Source organism: Jaculus jaculus, chromosome 11, assembly GCF_020740685.1.
Source record: "Jaculus jaculus isolate mJacJac1 chromosome 11, mJacJac1.mat.Y.cur, whole genome shotgun sequence".
Classification (NCBI taxonomy): domain Eukaryota; kingdom Metazoa; phylum Chordata; class Mammalia; order Rodentia; family Dipodidae; genus Jaculus; species Jaculus jaculus.
Genome location: NC_059112.1, coordinates 21,991,090 through 22,012,556, shown reverse-complemented (window position 1 = coordinate 22,012,556; position 21,467 = coordinate 21,991,090). Strand labels below are relative to the sequence as shown.

At 40.8% G+C, this 21,467-nt stretch overlaps 1 protein-coding gene across 1 annotated transcript in view; it reads left to right on the top strand.

Moving 5' to 3' along the window:
- Grxcr1 (glutaredoxin and cysteine rich domain containing 1) overlaps nt 1–19,977 on the top strand; it is a 113,972-nt gene extending 93,995 nt beyond the window's left edge. The window contains exons 3-4 of the mRNA XM_004658674.2: nt 12,007–12,072; nt 19,798–19,977. Of these exons, the coding sequence (XP_004658731.2) occupies nt 12,007–12,072; nt 19,798–19,977 (246 nt within the window). The remainder of the gene's footprint in view (nt 1–12,006; nt 12,073–19,797) is intronic.
- The last annotated feature ends 1,490 nt before the right edge of the window (nt 19,978–21,467 follow it).

Below are 21,467 nucleotides of genomic sequence, written 5' to 3'. Positions count from 1 at the left end.
AAAAAGAGAGAGAGAGAGAGAGAATATAGGTGCATCAGGGCCTCTAGCCACTGTAAATGAATTCCAGATACATGCACAACTTTGTGCATCTGGCTTTATAACTAAGTCATTAGGCTTTGTAGGCAAGTGCCTTGACCTTTGAGCTATCTCCCTAGCCCCATCTTTAACTCTTTTGACAAGAATATACTGAGGACTGGAGAGATGGCTCAGCTGTTAAGGTACTTGCTTGCCTGAAAAGAATATACTGAAATTTCTACTCCATCTATGTCTGCATTGTTGTATATATAACAAGAAGCTCTATGGACACAGAATTCAGTAGAGTATAAAGACTACTTCAGTGTACCTGAGCTTATGTATATATATATATATATATATATATATATATATATATATATATATATATATATATACACTAAGTTGCAAAAATATAAATCATTCTATACAAAGTCATCAACATGGACAGAATCTGTAGTCTGCTCATAGCTCTTCAGTAAAAAATTTTAAAAAGGGCTAGAGAGATAGGTGGTTAAGGCACATGCCTATGAAGCCTAAGGACCTAGGTTCGATTTCCTAGCACCCATGTAGAGCAGATGCACAAGGTGGCACATGTGTCTGGAGTTCATTCGTAGTGGCTAGAGACCCTGATGTACCATTCTTTCTTTCTCTCCCACAAGTAAATAAATAAAAATATTAAGAAAATAATTAAAAAAATAAAACAAGCATCACAGGATTTGCGTTTTGGCACATTTAGCAGTGGTTTTTATTTTATTTTATTTTAATTTTTTGGTTTTCTGAGGAAGGGTTTCACTCTAGCTCAGGCTGACCTGGAATTCATTATGGAGTCTCAGGGTGGCCTTGAATTCACTGCGATCCTCCTACCTCTGCCTCCCGAGTGCTGGGATTAAAGGTGTGTGCCACCACGCCTGGCTTAATCATTTTTTAAAAATTATTGCTTGAGGCAAGCCCAACAGACTGGCGTGTGTGTGTGTGTGTGTGTGTGTGTGTGTGTGTGTGTGACAGAGTGGGGGTGGGAGTGAGACTGAGAGAAAGAGAGAAAACTGGCATGCCAGGGCCTCCATCCACTATAATCAGTCTCCGTGTGTGCACCACCTAGTGCGCATGTGCGACCTTTTGCCCTTGTGTCACTGTGCGTCTGGCTTGTGTGGGACCTGGACAGTCAAACATGGGTCCTTAGGCTTCACAGGCAAGTTCCTTAATCAGTAAGGCAACTCTCCAGCCCTGTTCATCATTTCTGATGATACGTATTAGTTAGAATTTTGTATGTCAAAGATATGTGTTGAGATCCGGCTTTAAAAAAGTGATGTGAAAAATCTCTCCCATTACTTTCTTTTGTCATCCTCCTCCTCCCCCTTCCAGCAAACCCCTTGAGCTTTTGACAATTGGAAAATATCCAGTTTCACGTGCTGAATTCAGGTGTCAGGGATAGTTATACCACCATCTGAGAAAAGGTACATGAATTATATGACCTTTTCTTTTTTTAACCTGGAAGAGAAATGCTTATATCTGTACTTTCAAATTAACTTCTCACAAGAATACCCATAATCCCAGTGCGCTGGGGTTTGAGGAATAAGGATCTTGAGTTTAAGGCAAGCTTGGACAACACAGAGAGGTTCTGTTTTAAAGCTTAATGGCTGGAGATGTAGCTTAGTGGCAGAGTACTTGTCCAGCATGCTCAAGGCCCTGGATTTGATATCCAAGACTTGGAAGAAAGGAAAGTTCTTGGCATTACACGTATCTCACTTGAAGCCTCCAAGTGTCTCACCTGTACTTTTGGGGCATGTGCATTATATGCTTCTGATATTTCACTTGACTTGCCTGTGAATGCTAAACTGGCTGCACCATTGCTCCACGTTTGCTCCTTGTTCCCTCTTAATCCAAGTAACAACCCCAGGGACAAAGGGGTGAGTATTTTGGTCTGTTAGAAAAAAAAAAAACATAGCTACTGAAAATTATGGTCTATGTTGAATAAAATTATAGGTTTTCTGAAAGCTTTCATTGCTAAATATATGCATAGGTTGTGGTAGCCCTCGCAAAGTTGGTTAGATGCATTTTACTATCTGTAGCATAACCTTTGGCTTCAGTTCTATGTTAATTTTTGTGCACTGATGTGTACTTATTAAAATTTAACCATAGCAAGTCCCAACACTCCATCATTTTGGCTTTAATGGCCGTTCCATATAGTTCAACCTTGTGTTGCTGAAGAGCAGCGTGTATGGTAGGAGAAGAGACTGTGACCAGACTGCAAATTTTAGGTCACAAGAAACTAGACTGTGGAACCCTGCCTTGTTCTGCTGGGCTGCCCCTAAGTACCTTGTAAGGTAGGAAGTAACCCTGGGGAGTTGGATTCCAGTGCCAGGTGGAGGCCAAGGAGGGCCTAGCGTCCAGGCTGCGCTCCCTTGTGTTCAGTCTTAAGAACCCTTTTTCCACAGAGGAGGCTCACCCTTGTGAAATGTGCCTATAGCTTCCTTTTATATTCTGCAAATACTTATGAGAAGCTAAGATGAGCCCGGGCCCCTGCTGGTACTGGTCATCTAGAGTTAACTTAAACAGATGTATCAGCCGTGGTGAAACTCATGGCTTATTGAGGTGGGAGTCAGTGGATCAACAGGGAAATAAATATGTACTTAAAACCAGATTGAAAACGATGATGTGGCTAACTAAGATGATCTGGGTTTGGGAAACTTGGGAAGATAATTAATTTTACTGATCACAAATTTATTTGAGTATCTGAGACTTGAAGGAAAGACTTAAAAGCATTACCATGAGTTACTGTAAGGAGAGCTTGGAGTTGAGTATTCTCACTGGCGATTCTGTACATCCAAGCAAATGTTGGTGTTCCGAGGCAGGGTAGAGCTGAGCATATTTTAGAAGCTGTAAGGAAACTGAAAAGAAGCCCATTGAGGAGCCCATGAGAACACCCAGAGGCTGGGCTACAGGCTGGAGTTAGGCAGGGCCATGTTGCACTGAGCGCTACTGACTGCTGAAACACGGAAAACATAGATCTTCAGTATTCTTAATCAGGAGAATTGTTAGTATGCTGCTCATTTGATACTGTAAAGGATCATTCTGGCCTCCACATTGAGAAGAAATAAACCATAAGCAAGCATAAAACCCGAAATAGGGGGCTAGCAGTAGAGGTGGTAAGCACTGTATTCACTGAAAATGAGCATGGCAGGTGAATTGATGGGACCTACTGCTGGACCGAATCTTGGGTGATGAAACGTGAGGAGTTCAAGTCCCTGCCAGAATGCTCACGTGAGCAAGTGGGTTTTGGAATTCACATCCACTGTGGGAAGGCTGACTTGAGTAAGTGGGAATCTGGAGGTCCACTTACGCTTCAGTCGCTATGAGTGTTTGCCTAAGGAGCTCAGATCGTTTCCCTGTGGAGATCCATGCTTTGGGTCTTAGAGGCTGCCCCTTTTTACATTATCATAAAGTTCTTAGGCTTTTACTCTCCCACCCCATAATATCTTAACAACTTATTTTTATATTCTCGAATATATTTTATATTCTCGAATACTTTACTCATTTTCTTTGCCTCTTTGCTGTCTTTATCTTCATTTTCTTCCACTTCTGTGATTTTGCCTATTATGTTTTATTTCACTAATAACTTCTCTCCAGTTTTTATATGACTAGTTACTTTTAGTTCTCAATGATTCTTTTAAGCTTCTTTTTTATTCTTAGATTCTATTCTTTCATTTTAACTTTTACTGCTTCAAATATATTTCCATTTCTATTAGGTTTTTAATCAGTGTAGTATTAGGTAGATTATCTTTTGTCTATGGTCACATGTTACCTTATGAAATGGTTGGGAAGGCCAGTGGTCACTCTGTGATCAGCTGGCCCAATATTTAAAGTATTTTTACTCTGTCGGGATAAGCTTTGTGGGAAGGATAGGAGATGCACAGACCAGAACTTATTTAAAAAATGGGTTACCTGTCCATCTCTGTGAACATAAGTATGTTGTTGAGAAACCTCTCTAGGTGGCAGCTGAGCATGGTGTGGTCCATACATTGTGTATTTTACTCTTAGTAACATGAATAATGTAGGGATCTTTGTTGGGTGTAATAAGCTTAAGGGATTAGTCTTTAATAAGCATCTATGTCCAAACATACTTGGTGCTTATCTGGGAAGAGAGCCCATTCAAGTTGGAACTCCCTCCAGTGAGTGGAATTTTAATTGTCATTTTGGTCATTTAATTATATTTCTCAATTACTGTCACAATGTGAGTCTTCCTCAAATATTCTTCCTGCTGACCGATTAAATGCCCACACTGCCCCAGGAAAATAATCAGCTCAATTTTCAGCAGAAGTGTTTACTAACTGTTGTTAGTTGATTGTTTATTTATCTTGAATTTTCAGAGTGTCCTAACTTAAAGCTAGATAAAACTCCCATTACAATGATTTTTTTTTCTTTTTTTTTTTTATGAGAGAGAGAGAAAGAGAGAAAGAATTAGCACTCCAGGGCATCCAGCCATTACAACTGAACTCTGGACACCTGCACCACCTTGTGCACATGTGTGACCTTATGAGCTTGTGTCATCTTGTGTGTCTGACTTATGTGGGATCTGGAGAATCAAACATGATTCCTTGGGCTTCACAGCTAAGCCATCTCTCCAGCCCTCAGTGATTTTTTTTTTTAACAACTTAGCTGAAAAATCTTTATCTTTATGGCCTGTGAACTCCTCTAATTTCCTGTCACCTTTTCTTAATAAACCACAACTTGGGTATTTCTTCACAATATTCCGGAAGCTTGAAGAATGAACATATATCAACCATTCCATTCACATTTCAAAAGTAATCCTGTTCGGACCCAACTTTTGGTACCATCATCCAAAAACAATGAAAAACTACTTTTGGCCTGTTCTAGCTCTTCACTATTTGTATGTGGAGTGAATGTTCGGTGTTTATCACTGTTTTGTGGGGAATTTTCTCCTCTACTGCTGCTAAGTGGCTACTCACTGAATTCCCTCCCACATGTCATGGAAAATCTAGACCGTGATACATTGTCTCATGGTATCTTATAACTCCATCATAATTATTCTTGTACCAGTTTTCTAATGGAAAGTGTTCCAACTAGTGAACTTGCAAGTGAGGAACTAGGATTGAGTTCTGGATTATTTTATTGCAGGATAAAAGCCCTTAGTGACCTCAACTACTGAATTCTACAACTCAATTCATGCAAAGAGAATGAGGAGAGGCAGCCAGTAGAAATCATGGCTCTCTCTCTTCAGGCTTCTTCTGACCCAATCCCCAAAGTTACCTTTCTTATTTTTATTCTTAAAATATCTTATTTATTTATTTGAGAGAGTGATACAGAGACAGAAAGAGATAGATAGCCGGTCGTGGTGGCACACGCCTTTAATCCCAGCACTCAGGAGGCAGAGGTAGGAGGATTGCCATGAGTTCAAGGCCACCCTGAGATGACAGAGTTAATTCCAGGTCAGCCTGGACCAGAGTGAGACTCTACCTCGAAAAAAGAAAAAAAAAAAAGAAAGAGATAGATAGATAGAGAGAGAGAGAGAGAGAGAATGGACATGCCCAGGGCCACACTGTAAATGAACTCCAAACACATATTGCACCTTCTACATCTGGCTTTACATGGGTACTAGGGAATCAAACCTGGGTCCTTTGGAACTGCTAAGCCATCTCTGCAGCCTACCTTTTGAATTTTTTTTTTTTAACTTTGTGACAATGCCACTGTTAAATGCTTTGATATTAACTTGGAGAGAGGTGGCCTTCTGTAACAAAGGGAGCAGATACCGCATTATAGTCATGTTTTTGATGATAGAGCTTTATCAGAAACAAATCAGGATTGGCCTCACTGGGAAACTGTTCTTTACAAATGCACTGAAGAGAAATGTGCAGCACTAATTAAACTACCCTCGTTGTCTCTGGCAGGCATTTTCAGATACCCAATGATCTATATTACATAATTGTATAAAATAAGTCAACCCTTTTAGTGATTTTATTTCTGCAGTGATGCAGGAAAAGCATGTTATTTAGAAAGAGACTATCCATGGTGGGGGGGGGCTTATGCTCTGTTTTGTGGGGGGGTGGGGTTTGAGGTAGGGCCTTTCTCTAGCCCAGGCTGATTTGGCATTCACTATGATGTCTCAGGGTACTCTTGAACCCATGGCAATCCTCCTCCCTGTGCCTCCCTATGCTGTGTTTTTGACATTGCTGGGATATTGCCACATCTGCCCAGAACAGTTTCCAAGCCTGAGGTTTTGGTATAGAACTCCAGGGACTCTGTGTTTATTTACTTATTTTTGCCTCACATTGGAGATGATCCTCACCTGACTTCTGGAGGAAATGCTGACTTTGTCATCAGGGCTCAGGTGGCCTGTTTCCAGGCAGAGTGGACATATGTGAGCTCCCATTTTGGGGGTGGACACTGCAGTCAGCAACAAACCCTAATTGAGCACATCTTTTGGCAGACACCAAGCTTGGTTCTGGTCGATCTCCTTCAATGTTTACCCTGCCATCTGCTCTTCTGATTATAGAGCAGTAAGATTCTTTACCAGGCAGAACCTTGAAGCCCTGGCCTCCTGGCTCTCCTCAGAGAGTGAACCAACCAGTGAATACCACCTCTGGGGTCTGTTCCCCGTTGCCATCACGTACAGTGTTATCTGGTCCCACTTCTAGCTGTCTGGCATCTCTCATGGAATCACACTGGCAAGGTCTCCTGCACCTCACAAAAGTATAATTTGGTATAAGCCCTGCTTGCTTTCCTGTTTTATTTTTTGCAGTAGCAATCATCATAAGAAATATCTGCATCGATTTGACTGCTTCATTTACTACAAAAAGTGTTTGTGGCATAAGCTCATACTCTTGGGATGTTGAGGTCACCAAGTACGTATACCCACGGTTGTCACAGCCCTTGTAAGCATCACTGGGCTCCACTGTACTGATAGGCAGCTGTGGTCTCAGAGTGACTGATTTTTCTGGAATGGAGATTGGTTCAAGGGTACTTTACTTAAAGGATGTTTAAGAGTTTTCCTAGAGATGGTGAGAAAGGTAGAAGAAATTTCAAGCAAATGATTGTGCATATGTAGAAAATCTCATGGAAGGACACGAGATGTCCATGAGAAGGAGAAAAATTCAGGATGCCAGGAGATAATGGTTTGAAAAGATAAGAGCTAGGAATATCTGGGCAACCAAGAGTGCTAGTGTTTATGTTCCAAGCTGAGTGTGGGTTTTATCTTATTTTCTAAAAAAAGAAAAAAAAGTACAATAAGATATGAGAGCTATGCACCTCAACACAGGTAAACTAGTGCAGAAGGCAAATGAGTGAGAAGGGGAAGGATCCTAGTTAAAGCTAGTAGAAGTGGTAAAAATCTTACTGGTTGGATTCAAGAGCATTGATTGGAAGGAAAAAAAAATATTACATGACCCTGATAGCTTTGTGTGGTTTGAACGCTTCATCTGTAGGGGGTGGAGAGTTAGGAGTCAAGTCCTACCAGTGGAGGTATGGTGCTGGGTGTGGACTCAGGGGGTTTATAGTGAGCTCCCCCTTGTCAGAGTTTGGCACACTCTCTTGCTGCTGCTTTCCACCAGCTGTGGTAGGATTGCGATGCCCAACCTTTGCTCAAATCACACTTTTCTGAGCCATCATGAAGCTTCCCCTAGGGACTGTAAGCCAAAATAATTTTTTCTCTCTCATCAGCTGCTTCTGTTTGAGTGTTTTGCCCTAGCAACGTGAATCAATAGTGTGTCCTAGTTATACCTTAGCATTTCCTGGACTATGAGATTTCTGTGCCATTTTCTCCCTGATGTAACTGTGTTCTCTCAGTTATCAGGAAACCTTGGGAAGAGTGAGGGTTTGAAGTCAGCTCTGCCTGGACCCAAGACCTGAAAGGACCTTGTACTGGTTAACTGAAAAGCCCTGGCATGTATGATTTATCATATATTCTCACTGAGTATCTGTTCTCTTTCTCTCTGTTTTATTTATTTGTTTGTTTGTTTGTTTTGAGGTAGGGTCTTGCTGTAGCCCAGGATGACCTGTAATTCACTAGGTAGTCTCAGGTTGGCCTCAAACTCACAGTGATCCTCCTACTTCTGTCTCCCAAGTGCTGGGATTAAAGGCGTGTGCCACCGTACCTGGATTTATTTATTTTTGTGTTTGGGTAAGATAAACTAGCCTCAAACTCCAGCCACCTACTTCAGGTTCTTAAGTAGTGGGATGCCACAACCATATTTAGTACAGACTATTTGCTTCAAACTTTCCTTGCTTTTGAGATTAGATGAGTTTGGGTATAGTTAGTGTGGAAAACCCATCACTAATGCCTTTCTTTTAGAACCTGAGACAATCATGCTTATTTTGCACCAATGATTACATTTCTATAAAGTACTGAATACATTACTACTAACATATTATTATTTCCAGAATTATATCTAATTTTGGAAAAAATGATTCAGATTTAATTGTCATAAGTGATCCTGTTACTTCATATGCTAACTGAAATTATATAAAAATACATACCAGAAATATATCTGTAGCTATCCTATAAGCTTATATAAACCATATAAGATAAAATAATGATTAATTTCTAGTAATGTGCAGCAGAATGATGAGTTACACATGAAAAGTAAGAACCTCACTGGGCATGGTGGTGCACGCCTTTAATCCCAGCACTCGGGAGGCAGAGGTAGGAGGATCGCCGTGAGTGCGAGGCCATCCTGAGAGAATTCCAGGTCGGCCTGGAGCTACCGTGAGACCCTATCTTGAACCCCTCTCCCACCCCAAAAAAGCAAGAAACTCACATGATATTCTTGGCTAAACACAAACCAGGACAAACAAACAAACAAACAAACAAACAAGAACAAATTATGTGTGGCAATGTAGACGAAAGGTATACTCCCTATTGTGTGCTCAAGAATTTCTTCTTAGGCCAATAAATAGTTGGAATGCTTTCATTGGGGAAAGGGAGGGAATCAGACCTGTGGAATATGCAGGTGGAGTGAAAGCAGTGGCAGACGGAGAGCTCCTTCGGTAAATCCCCCAAACCTTAGCATGGCAGGGATTGATAACCTGCCCCTGAAGTTAGGCTGTGATTACCCTCCTGCTACTGCTGCTGCTCTTAGGATCAGTGCCATTCTCACCCACCCCAATACTAACTTTGCCAAGGCCCAATGGGAGGCAGATAAGTAGGGCACCGTAGGGAATAGGAGATTCCATCTCCTGTCACCACGCAGCGGAGCCCAAGGACTGGCTTCAAGGTACGGTTGTGAGTGAGGTTTGGGTCGAGTGGTGGAAGTCAAGCAGCAGTTGAGACAGCGGAGCAGGTGGTCAGTTGCCTGTCCTCTGTTACTGAGTGACCTTTTCCACCTGATGCCCAGGTATCCTGAAGATTATTTCACTACAGTACTTGGACCTCTCCTGCCAGCTGGAATTTAAGCACATTGCTGAAATTATTTGGCTGCAACAGAGCAAATTTTGTGCATTTAAAGGTGATAAAATAGGTTCTTTCCTGACATATCATTGTAAACAACTGACTTGAATGGTGCTTTGCTAAGAAAGGATCTGAGAACCACGCATATGATGATGTTTCTGTTGCATGCATTTTCCTGGGAGTCGTTTTTTTTTTTTTTTTTTTAAGGAGCAATGAAGCTTATATCCTTTTCTTCTTTGATTCATGTACCAAATTCTCCAGTGGCTTTTACCATTTTAGCTTAGCTAATTCTTAAAAGAAACAGAATACAATAAAACTAAAATATTACCAGTTATTACTAAGTTTTAGCCTCTGATGCTCTCTCAATATTCTTTCATTTCCTTTGTTGATACTTAAGCTGTGTCCCTGTCTGCATTCCTGGAAAAAACAAACAAGAAAGCAAGCAAACAAACAAACAAAAATTGCCAGGGCTGGAGAGATGGCTTAGCAGTTAAGGTGCTTGCCTGAGAAGCCTAAGGACCCAGGTTTGATTCTGTAGGTCCCACATAAGCCAAATGTACAAGGTGGCTCATGCATCTGGAGTTGGTTTGCAGTAGCTAAAGGCCCTGGTGTGCCAATCCCCCCATCTCAAATAAATAAATACATAAATAAATAAATAAATAACTGCCACTGAATAAAGGAATATAACCAGCCTTGTGGTATATATGTTTATTTCTGTAACCTGGTGTATTCATTTATACCATTTTAATGCATTGACAACATTTCTGATGATTATTACGATGTTATAAGTTATTAAAGATAGGACCAGAGGTTTCTTTGTAGCTCTGCAGAAAGACCTGGCTTACCTTAAAAACTTCTACTGTTCTTCTTGGCATGAGAAAATGATCACAGGTCACTAACATCAGAAACCACATTTTCAAAAGGTTGTTATTTCCCAGTCCATCTTTTATCCACATCTCTTGTTTGACATTATTTTTCCATCCCATATGTAGAATTTGCTTTTTATGTATTCACAGAAAAATATATCATGACTTCCATAGAAATTATGGCTGCATTATTTTGTTTAAAGGGTGTTTGTGGGCTGAAGAGATGGCTTAGTGCTCAAGGTGTTTGCTTGCAAAGCCAAAGGACCCAGGCTCAATTCCCCAAGACCCACATAAGCCAGATGCACAAGGTGGCACATGCGTCTGGAGGCTCTGACATTCCCATTCTCTCTCTCTCTCTCTCTTTCTATCTGCCTCCTTCTCTCTCAAATAAATGAATAAAAATAAAGTATTTTTTAAAAAGTGTGTCATACCAAAAAATGGGATCCAAAAGTTGTTGTGTGATGATATTCTATTCCAACTTGTTTCCTTACTTTAACATGGATTCATTAACTTCTGTAAACAATGCAGACCTGATGTGAACCAGACAGATGTGGTTCTGCCCTTTGTTAGAAATAAGTATTCCCATTCTCCTGCTTTTCACCTACGCGAGGATGTCAACTGGGAGGACTTAAGAAGAAGGTGGGTAAAGGAGAACTGGGATGCTTCAAAGAAATGAATTGGAAAGTGTGCATTTTGCCCTTTTTCTTAGATAAATATTAGAAGTTATAAACATCAGCTCTGGAGAAAACCCCTGCATCTGTTCAAATGACTTCCATGCTTCTGTTCTAGGTGACCTTGGAATTGATTTTTAATCTCACTAAAGCTCAATTTCTGCTAGTAATAAGTTTACTGCGTTGAATTAGATGATGTTTGGTGTCTGAAAATAAAGAACCAGTGTTGGGGGGTGGGCCTGGAGAGATAGTTTACCAGTTAAGGTGCTTGCCTATGAAGTCTGAGGACCCAAGTTTGATTCCCTAGTACCCACATAAGCCATGCAAATGTGCCTGGAGTGCATTTTAGTGGCTGGAGGCCCTGGTGAGGCCGTGATCTCTCTCTCTCAAATAAATAACTGAAATATTAAAAAAGAATCAGTGTTGGTTATAAGAATAATTATTTCAGGGCTGGAGAGATTTCTCAGTGGCTAAGGTGCTTGCCTACAAAGCCTAACCCTTGTCTGATTCCCAGCATCCACGTAAAGCCATACGCACAAAGTGACACATGCACATGGAATTCTTTTGCAGAAGCTGGAGGCCCTGGCATGCCCATTCTCTCTGTCTGCCCCTCTTGTCTCTATCTCTCTCTTCTTGAAAATAAATAAAAAAGGTTAACAATTTCAATAGCAGTTTTTAGTGCATACATGACAGTAATGGGTGCCATCTTGGAATTGTCTCAAAGGCTCCTTTCCCCAGGTGGACAGGATGGCTCCAAGCTTCTTGAACCACTCCAAAGGGTGTGCTGGATCCTCCAGTGTCTGCACTTGATGTTGGTGCTTCCCAGAGTGCTCCCTGTGGGCAGCTTTCTCTCTACTTACAGTAAGCCTTACTACAGGATGACTATGTCACAGTAACTCCAAACTGCTTTTGGCTTCTAGGTTCTAAACGACTCAGAACTTAAAAGGAGCCATATTCATTATTTCTGTGAATTAACTTCTCCTGGCTAGACTTTTGTTTTTTCACATACTCACACAATGAATTTTCTTTTCTCCCTGTCTTCTCTTGTTAATAGGGTGCTGAGAAAATTTTGTCAATGAATGAATCAGGAGAACTACAAGACCTCTTGACCAAAATTGAGGTGAGTGTACTTTGAGCAAATTGTTTTTAGTAATCACACTGTTAAACACAATTTAATTGTAATTGGGTTTTCATCATTCAACTGTTACCTTATGTTCCTTACAAATATACAACAGCATATGAGTGACAGTCTTAATTGCTATTAAGTTTATTCTACCTAGAGTGACTTTAATGTGAATTTCTTAAAACCTCATCCTATTAACTGAACATTCTGGTCAGCTTTATTTGAGTCTAATTCTCTACAATAGAGCTGCTGAGAAGACATTCCATCTAGGCAATTGTCTTAAAACATACATTTTTTAGTTGAAACAATTTCTGAAGATACAAAAGTATTTCTTTTGAGATGTATTTTAATTTTTGTTCTGTAAATACACCACCAGAGATTTATTCAATATATAGAACATTAACACACAGCTGGGAAACCCTTATCATTTACAGAGTGACTGAATCAGCGTCTTATTCCCAGTAAGAAGACCATATGCTTTAGGATCCAGATGTAGCCGAATGCTTAGGTGAAAAAGATGCTAATTTGTGTAAAGTTTGTTTGTTGTTATATTTTGTGTTTATTTATATTAAAAACGAGGCTACAGATTAAAAGCAAAGACATATCTCAAGATTCCCCAAAATGAGAGCCAAGATAGAGAGTTGATCTTGATGATATCCACAAGGAGAGAGCCAGGGGAACGGGCTAAAATATATCAGATCAGTACAGGGTCTGACAGAAACTGTATAAAAGATCATGGATATAAAAGAAAGTTCTAATTAAGCATTGACGTCATGTCTAGTTCTTGCAAATATGCACAGTTTTGTTACTCGTGAGACTAACAGCATAGTGTCTACTTAGTCTGATTCTCACCTGAGGACTGTTGACTATTCTTCATGAACAGTGAAGCGAGAGAAAAGCTTCCAGCTAGCCTAAGGCAGTGGCTCAGCCTGAGCCTCCCGGAGAGACATGGTCCAGGAGGATGCTCCTTGTGGTAGGAGTTTGTATGCTATGGAGGCCCCTCCTCACATCTGGGAATCATGCAATGTCATCTGCTGCTCTCTGTAAATCAAGCATCTAGTTAAGTAGCTTTATTGTTTATCCCCTATGGATCAAGAATCAGTCTTCTATACACATGTAGGATAATAAGCTACAGATTTTCTCTGTGTCTGTATTTTGTTAAATGGTTTTTTTCCCCCTGGCTGCAAATTGAAACACTAGAAAAATTCTATCTATTTCACTAACAGCAATGTGTTTAGTGAGTTTAGTATTAGCAGTGATGTGTTTAGTAAGTACTATACAAGCATTTACTGAATTAGGTGGCTGAACCCAGTTTAAAATACATAAAAGAGGTGAATTATTCAAAGAGGATAATATCCAAGGTGTGCACTTGACAGTTTACTGAATGGGTAAGTCCAGCTTCATATGCAATCTGGGCAGTGAGATTTCTGGTTGGAGAGTCAAGTAAATTGCCTCTTTTTTGATAGGATATTTCAGGCACTTTGAAGCTCCACTGGGATGGGATTAAATGATCTGAGGTTAAAAATAATAGCTGCTTTATATTCTGATCTGGAAGAATACACAAAGACTTGATCATAGCATTTTATTTCTATATTAAATGACCTGGAATAAACTCTTTCCATATTCCTAAAATTACATTCATACTATAATGGAAAATAAATTTGTTTGGTAAGTATGAGTACCTTCTACCCTTGTATCCTTGTTCTTGTGGTCTTTGTTAGAGACTTAGAAATTCTGTATATTTCAATGCAATGGAAATCTTAGGTCTTATTCAAAGACAAGAGGTGTGAAAGCTTCTGTTAGGAGATCAAGAAATATGTAGTTCCGTACTATATCCTCAATGTCTTACATAGTACCTAGCTAATGCGTCCTCAGTAAATGTTTTTATAATGAGTTAATAAATAAAAGGATCCTGTCTACTGAGTGTGTCTTGAAAGCCCTTCATCAAGAATATAGCAACAAGAAGAGGTAAATGGGAGACTGACTTCTCATTCCAAATTTTTCCTTGCAGTCCACTGTAAAGGTCCTGAGCCTCTCTGTTGTGGGGGGACAGTCTGTCTAGCCAGCAACTCAACTGTCTGCTGTTCTCAGCCAGGCCTACATAATTTCTTATTTTTCTGGTAACTAGAGCACTGAAGAGCTCCTAAATTGCTTGAAGGGTTAAAGTTTCCGTAGTGAACCCCTGAAGGAAAATATAAGTCTTTGTTGTAACTAATAGTTATGAATATTGTTAACTCAAACTCTTTGGAAATATCTTAGATTTGTTTTTCTACTTTTTTTTTTTTTTTCAAGGACAAAGATTATCTACTGAAGGGTTGCACTTCTTTCAACTCAGGGGCATTTCTTGCAAGCCAGCTCTTTCTCTCTGTAGGGAAAACTCTATGTCCAAACCAGAGCACCATGAGAGCTATTCAAAATAACCATGTAGGGGGCTGGAGAGATGGCTTAGCGGTTAAGCGCTTGCCTGTGAAGCCTAAGGACCCTGGTTCGAGGCTCAGTTCCCCAGGTCCCACGTTAGCCAGATGCACAAGGGGGCCCACGCGTCTGGAGTTCTTTTGCAGAGGCTGGAAGCCCTGGCACGCCCATTCTCTCTCTCTCCCTCTATCTGTCTTTCTCTCTGTGTCTGTTGCTCTCAAATAAAAAAAAAAAAATAACCATGTAGGAATGACTGGACCATTTGTTTTTATTAGAAGGCTCAGTGGTTTACACTGCGCTGACTGATGTAATAGGAATGGGATTTACAGAGTCTGTTCAAGCAGGGGAATCTTTACTGTTTGGCCACAATGATCACCCCTAAACTTCTGCATTAGTCACAACATTTATCCTTTTAATTGTCTTACACTTGGGGTTCCCATGAAGATATCATTTAGTAAAAGAAATGGATGCTGGACATGTAGCTCAGTGGGAGAATGCTTGCCTTACTTATGTTAAACCTTTGGTTCAATTCCCAATGCTTCAAAATGCAGCAAAACAAATGAACTATTATAGAGGAATAGCCATCTTTCCTCATGAAACAAGCTCCTCAACATCTAATTTTCTAACTGTGACCAGATTTTCTTGTTTTGCATTAGAAATATTTGCTTCTACATTTACAAAATAAAGCCTGTTTCATGTCAGGTTGATGTGAGAATGGGCCATAAAGTTTATATACTATGCAAACTATCCCTTTCCTCTCTCACATTTATCTTGGAAATAGCTAATTTTTCTTGAGATTAGAAGTGGTCTCAGATTTTTTTCCCACACTGTCCACTAAGCATCAGAGTCACTACTTGAACTGAAGCATACTTTTTTTTTTTTATTATAGAGGCAAGGCTTGAAACCAGAGGTTAAATATGAATGTGTTTAAATCCAGTTGAGTCAGCATGAAAGAAAGGGGTTACCATGTGACCATGAGCAATTTAGCTTGTCTGAGCAATTAGTGAGATCATAGAGTAGGACTTTATTAATGATTTAATGGGTTCTGATGATGAATCTTACTGTCTCCTATGTGCCAGACGACCTCCTGTTTGCTGCATGTGTGCTAATTCATTGAACCCTGTCTACAATTTGGTCACTAAAGTTAGATCTCATTGTAGAGGTGCCTGGAAGACATGCTTCTAAAATGGCCTTGACATACTCATGACTCTTTTTCAACATGAGATTTTGGCTTTTTTAGTATTAATTTAGTAGTGTTATTGCTTGTGTGTAGTATGTGTGGTATGGTATGTGTGCATGTAGAGTACATGTACATATGTGTGCAGATGTACACAGCCCCACGTGCACAAGAACAGAGGCCAGAAGAGGACATGAGGCATCCTTCTTTATCTCTCTTCCACATTGTTCCTTTGACATGGAGTCTTCCACGGAACCAGGAGCTGCTGTGTTGATGAGTGAGCTGCAGAAATTCTCCCATATCTGTCCCACATACACATAGGACTGGGTTACAGGCATGCATGGCCATGCCCAGTTTTTTACATGGGTCCTGGGGATTGAACTTGGGCCTTCTCAGGCCTTTATGCTAATATGGCAAGCACTCACACCAGCAGAACCATCTCCCTGTTCCTTGGAAAAAACTTTTTTTGGGGGGGCGCAATTTATCTGCTCTGACTTTTGAATATGTTATAAAGACAGAGTAGATATTTACAGTAATTTTTTTTTTTTGAGGTAGGGTCTAACTAATCTAGGGTGACCTGGATTTCACTACGCAGTCTTCAGGCTGGCCTCCAAACTCACAGCGATCCTCCTACCTCTGCCTCCTGAGTGCTAGGATTAAAGGCTTGTGCCACCATACTGATCTTGGAAGTAATACGTATTGTGGGCCCATGAAATAAGGTCATTTTCAATTTCGTTGCATCACTCTATTGAGTTCTATGCCCTCATTTGAGGTGAGCCACTACCTAGGAGGCTCCCTGGAATTCACATTTTACTTCAGCTTTGCTGTTCTTCGTTTGTTATTGTAAATATATTTTATGGGAAAACCATATGTTATTTGAAAATGTAATCACTCAAAGTGTCACAGGGCATAGCAGGGGTTGATACTCAGAGGACTATATTGATGTTTCTTTATGTTGGTGAATACAAATATTGAGCATTTTTCACTGGTTTCAAAGATAATGAATAATTTATGTTGGTTGATAAACAGCTGCTTCCCAAACATTCCTCCTGTTGCCAGAAAGCACCTGTCTTCTAGGATTGCCAAGGATGGAAGGTGCGTGTCACCTGTACTTAAATATCACATAGACTGTGAGTGATTTGTTACCTTAAATATGTCCACTGCAATATTTGACATCTATACTTACGTGAAAGTTACGTGTGGTCACTCTGAAACTCAAATGTAACTGAGCCTTCTGTATGTTTGGCATTTGTGTGTATTGTGGTTGTGGCGTGTGCATGTGAGTTGTATGTGGTATATGTATGTGCATGTGCCCACGCAGCTCCCAGTGGGATAGCCTGTGGTGGCTGGAGGGGAATACCAGGTGCCCTTTCATTGATCTTCTTCCCACCCATTCCTGCTTGAGCCAGAATGTCTTGCTGATTCATGAGCTTGCCTTTATTTGTGGGTGCTAGTGATTTTTCCGTCTCTGCTTCCCACAGGACTGGGGCTACCTACGTGCATGGCCACGGGCTGCTGTTGGGAAGGCTTTTGGGGGTTGAGTTATAATGGTCTTTCAAGCCTCTTCAGACCTCATTATTGCACAGGAAGTGCCCCTGACCTCTGAGCATTCTCTCTAGCCTGCATTTTGTATTTTCATTTACAATATTTTACAATCTTATTCTACTAGGAACCAAGACCTATTCATAAACCAACAGTAATGGATGAAGTCCTGGACTCCTGGGCCCTGAAGCTTCCTCCTCTGCCCTCTAGGTTCTAAGTTGGCCTAAATATTGTTTTTATGAGGCAAAGCTTCATGTAGCTCAGGCAGGACTCAAACATTCTATGTAGCCAAGGGTGACCATGAATTTCTGACCTTCCTGTCTCTACTTCCTAAGTACTGGAATTATAGGTGCGTGCCATGATGTCTGGCTTTGTGATTTTCCTATAAGCTCCTTTCATAGCTTTCATGATGTCAAGGATCTACCCACAATATTATTTTACTTCTCCTATTAGATCAGAATACCATTACTTGCTAATTCCCATGTATTTAGCTTTTAAGGTACATACTTTTGCCCAAGGTATTTTAATAGTCACTTTAATGCTACAAAAGATTTAAGTCCAGCATACCTTTCTTTGGAGGAGTCAATTCTTGCACAGAACAATCGCAAAATTACATTGACAAAATCATCAAATCGCCATATACATTCAATCTATTTGTTGTGAAGGCTTCTGAGTCTATAGTCTTGACAGGGCTCCCTGCTTGTGTCATCCACATTGACAGCCATGACATGCCGTCAAAATAATTCCATGTGGAGCCACACATTGGGTCATTATGCACAGAGACATTGTCTCTTCCCCATAACTGATGGCTAGCCCCACAATGCATGACCCATATTCCCCAATGAGGAGGGTCCCAGCAGAAGGGGAGGAAAGGCAGGAGGCCAATGATGGTACCAACATGACTGCATATACTGTGTACATAACTAATAAAAAATAAATAATTCTGTGTGGTCAAGAAATGAGACATTATGCAGACTTTACTATCTTGTTATAATACCTAAACAAATGGTAACTCAATATGACTCTTGCCACCACGGAAAATGAGTACCTGAAAAGGGGTCTAGAACTGTGTACACTTAAAGTCCATCATATCCTAATGCTTATATTCCAAAGTATACTCTATAAGTTACTTATGATGAGAGAGAATTACATTTATTACCTAGACAAACACTTTCTGGGTTCTTTTACTTGTATATTTTAGAGAAATGGCAAGTTAAATCCAGCGAATCCAGTTCCTTTTTGTTGAATTTTTGTAAATTTTTTTTTTTCAAGGTAGGGTCTCACTGTAGCCCAGGCTGACTTGGAATTCGCTATGGAGCCTCAGGGTGGCCTAGAACTCATGGCGATCCTCCTACCTCTGCCTCCCAAGTGCTGGGATTAAAGGCGTGCACTACCATGCTTGGCTTGAATTTTTGTAATTTTTAATATGTACAATTATAACTTTCCAGTAAAAGCTATTTTGTGTACATGTGTTAAGCGTATTTTTAAGAATGTGTCATCCTGCATGTGTTGCTGTGTGCATGTGTGTTCGTGCGTGCGTGCACGTTTGTTTGTGTATGTATTTGCAAGTGTGTGTGTTTCACCTACGCTTCCCAACCTCACCTTCGTAATTATTCTCTGTACAAAGCCAGGCTTTTCATCATCACTGCTCATTCCTGTTTTGTAAGACAGGAGCTCAGTGTTTGAGTCTCTTCTTTGCTCTTGGTGTTCATTCTGCAGCAGTTCTTAATCTCCCCTGACGTGACAGGGATCGCGGTGGCTTCTGCCAAAGGTTGCACATTCACAAAAGCACATAAAAATGCAAGCGAGTAATTTTCAAAACCTTGCCTTTGACACCTCGCCTCATCATTTTCTTCCCACTATTAGAGATACTTTACATCTGCTTGAGGTAGAAATGCTTAGAGCAACTGTGGAAAGTTTTATGGATGTGCCTAAACGTCTCATGATCTCTGCCTGTTTCCTTACGTGCAAAATGAGCATAATGATGCTTGAATTATGTCTTTTGAAGAAGATGCCTATATTTGTGGAGGTAGGAATGAGGAAAGATTATAAATTAATGCATGGGAAAGTGCTTTGGAGAGAATAAAGATCACTCTACTTGACAGTAATGATGGATATTTGGTTGACAATGGCTCTATAGTTTTCTGCTTTTCCAAATTCTCTATTAGAGGTATTATTCTATAAACAGACATAAAACTGCTAAGAGATCCTGAAGGGGAAGTTAAAGCGTTTCCTTTCATGAATACAATTGTTTCTTGATTAATTTCGTTGGCAAAAAAATAAAATGTTTTCATGTGATCAAATTCTAGAAGGCGTATATTCAGTATATTCTGCCTAAAATTGACCAGCCTTTGTGAATCCAGTCTGTGCTGCGGGTGGCCACCAGTAGGGGGCAGTGCAGGAGCCGCAGCCCTCTCTCCCCCCAGCTCTCAGGGATGACTGGCGGCAGAAAGTCGCAGATGCCCAGGCACATTACGTATGCCCGTCGTGTTTTACATCCTCCAACACAGAAGGACAGGGAGGCTGACTGAGCCATGTCCAACCTAACATGTTTTCTGTTCTCTCTTGTCCCTTGTCGCCCTCTGCAGAGAGTGCAGCACCCACAGGAGTGTCCCTCCTGCGGAGACTTTGGCTTCCTGCCCTGCTCCGTGTGCCACGGGAGCAAGATGTCCGTGTTTCGAAACTGCTTTACGGACTCTTTCAAAGCCTTGAGGTGCACCGCTTGCAACGAGAACGGCCTTCAGCGCTGTAAAAGCTGTGCTGGCTGATCGGAGCTTATGCCCAGGAAAAGCCTCATTTTATTAAACAAAGGCTAAAATTTGGTTTATACTTTTCTTTTTTTTTTTTTTTTAAAGTCACTTTTTGGATCAATCAGTAAAGTTTGTATATTATAATTGCCTTTGTTTTTAAGTTGTGATGCAGTCATTTTTGTGTGTGTGTGTGTGTGTGTGTGTGTGTGTATCTTTTAAGTACACATTTATTCAACAATTACCATGGGCCGACCCCTGTGCTAGGCCTGAGTTTCTAATGGAAATTAATGGAAGATCCAGTATCACTCCAACATATAAAACATCCGGGTTCCCTAAACGTGTGTAATTTTTAAAGAAAAAACCACATGTATGTGACGGTGCCTGATGCAAAGCCTCCCTGTTGTCCAGATTGAGCGAATTCAATAGCTGTATAATAACACACGTCTGTGCCTTCGTGGCAGGGAAACAGAGCTTGGGAGGGTGAACAGTTTACTGTTAGGCAGCTGTTTCACATTGCATGTATATGCTGTGGTGTGTGCATGTGTGTGTGTGTGTGTGTGTATGTGTGTGTGTGTGTGTTTGTGCGAGCGTACCAGAAGTCGCCACTGCGTGTCTGTTTTCAGCCCCCTTCCACCACGTTTTTGGAGGCAGACTCTCTCACAGAATGCAGAGGTCAGCAACTGCTAACTTGCTGGCAAGTAGACCCTGCTGATGCAACTGTCTCCCCCTCCTCAGTGCTGGGGTCGCAGGCACCCACGGCCACTCCTGGCTTTAATGTGGATGCTCAGGATCGAGCTCAGAGCCTCAGGCGTGCATAGCAATTTACTGATTGAATCATCTCCCCAGCTCAGGCAGAAAAGTTTTTTATTTTCTTCTTCCGAGGAAGGGTCTCATTCTAGCCCAGGCTGACCTGGAATTCACTATGTCATTTCAGGGTGGCCTCGAACACATGGTGAGGTGATCCTTCTACCTCTGCCTCTGGAGTGAGTGCTAGGATTAAAGGTGTGCACCACCATGTCTGGTTTAGAATTTATATTTTTTAACTATTTTAGTTTTATTTACTTATTTGACAGAGAGAGAGAGAGAGAGAGAGAGAGAGAGAGAGAGAAAGAGAGAGAGAGAGAGAAGGAGAGAGGGAGAGAGAGAGAGGGAGAGAATGGGCACATCAGGGCCTCTAGCCACTGCCCACAAACTCCAGATGCATGTGCCACCTTGTGCATCTGGCTTACTTGAGTCCTGGGGAATCAAACCTGGGGCCTTTGGCTTTGTAGATAAATGTCTTAACCACTAAGCCATCCCTTCAGGCCCAGAAGAATTTCTTTTAAAGCTCCAGAACAGTGTTGAAGCAGACGATTTTAATCAGATCTTATACATGTTACCAGAAGGATTAGGTATGGTAACAGAAAAAACTGCTAGAAGACTTATTTCAATTTATTTTTTTATTCTCTTTTTAAAAGGAATTTATTTTTTAAACGTGTGCTTTGTGAAGGAAGTGTTTTAAAGAGGTG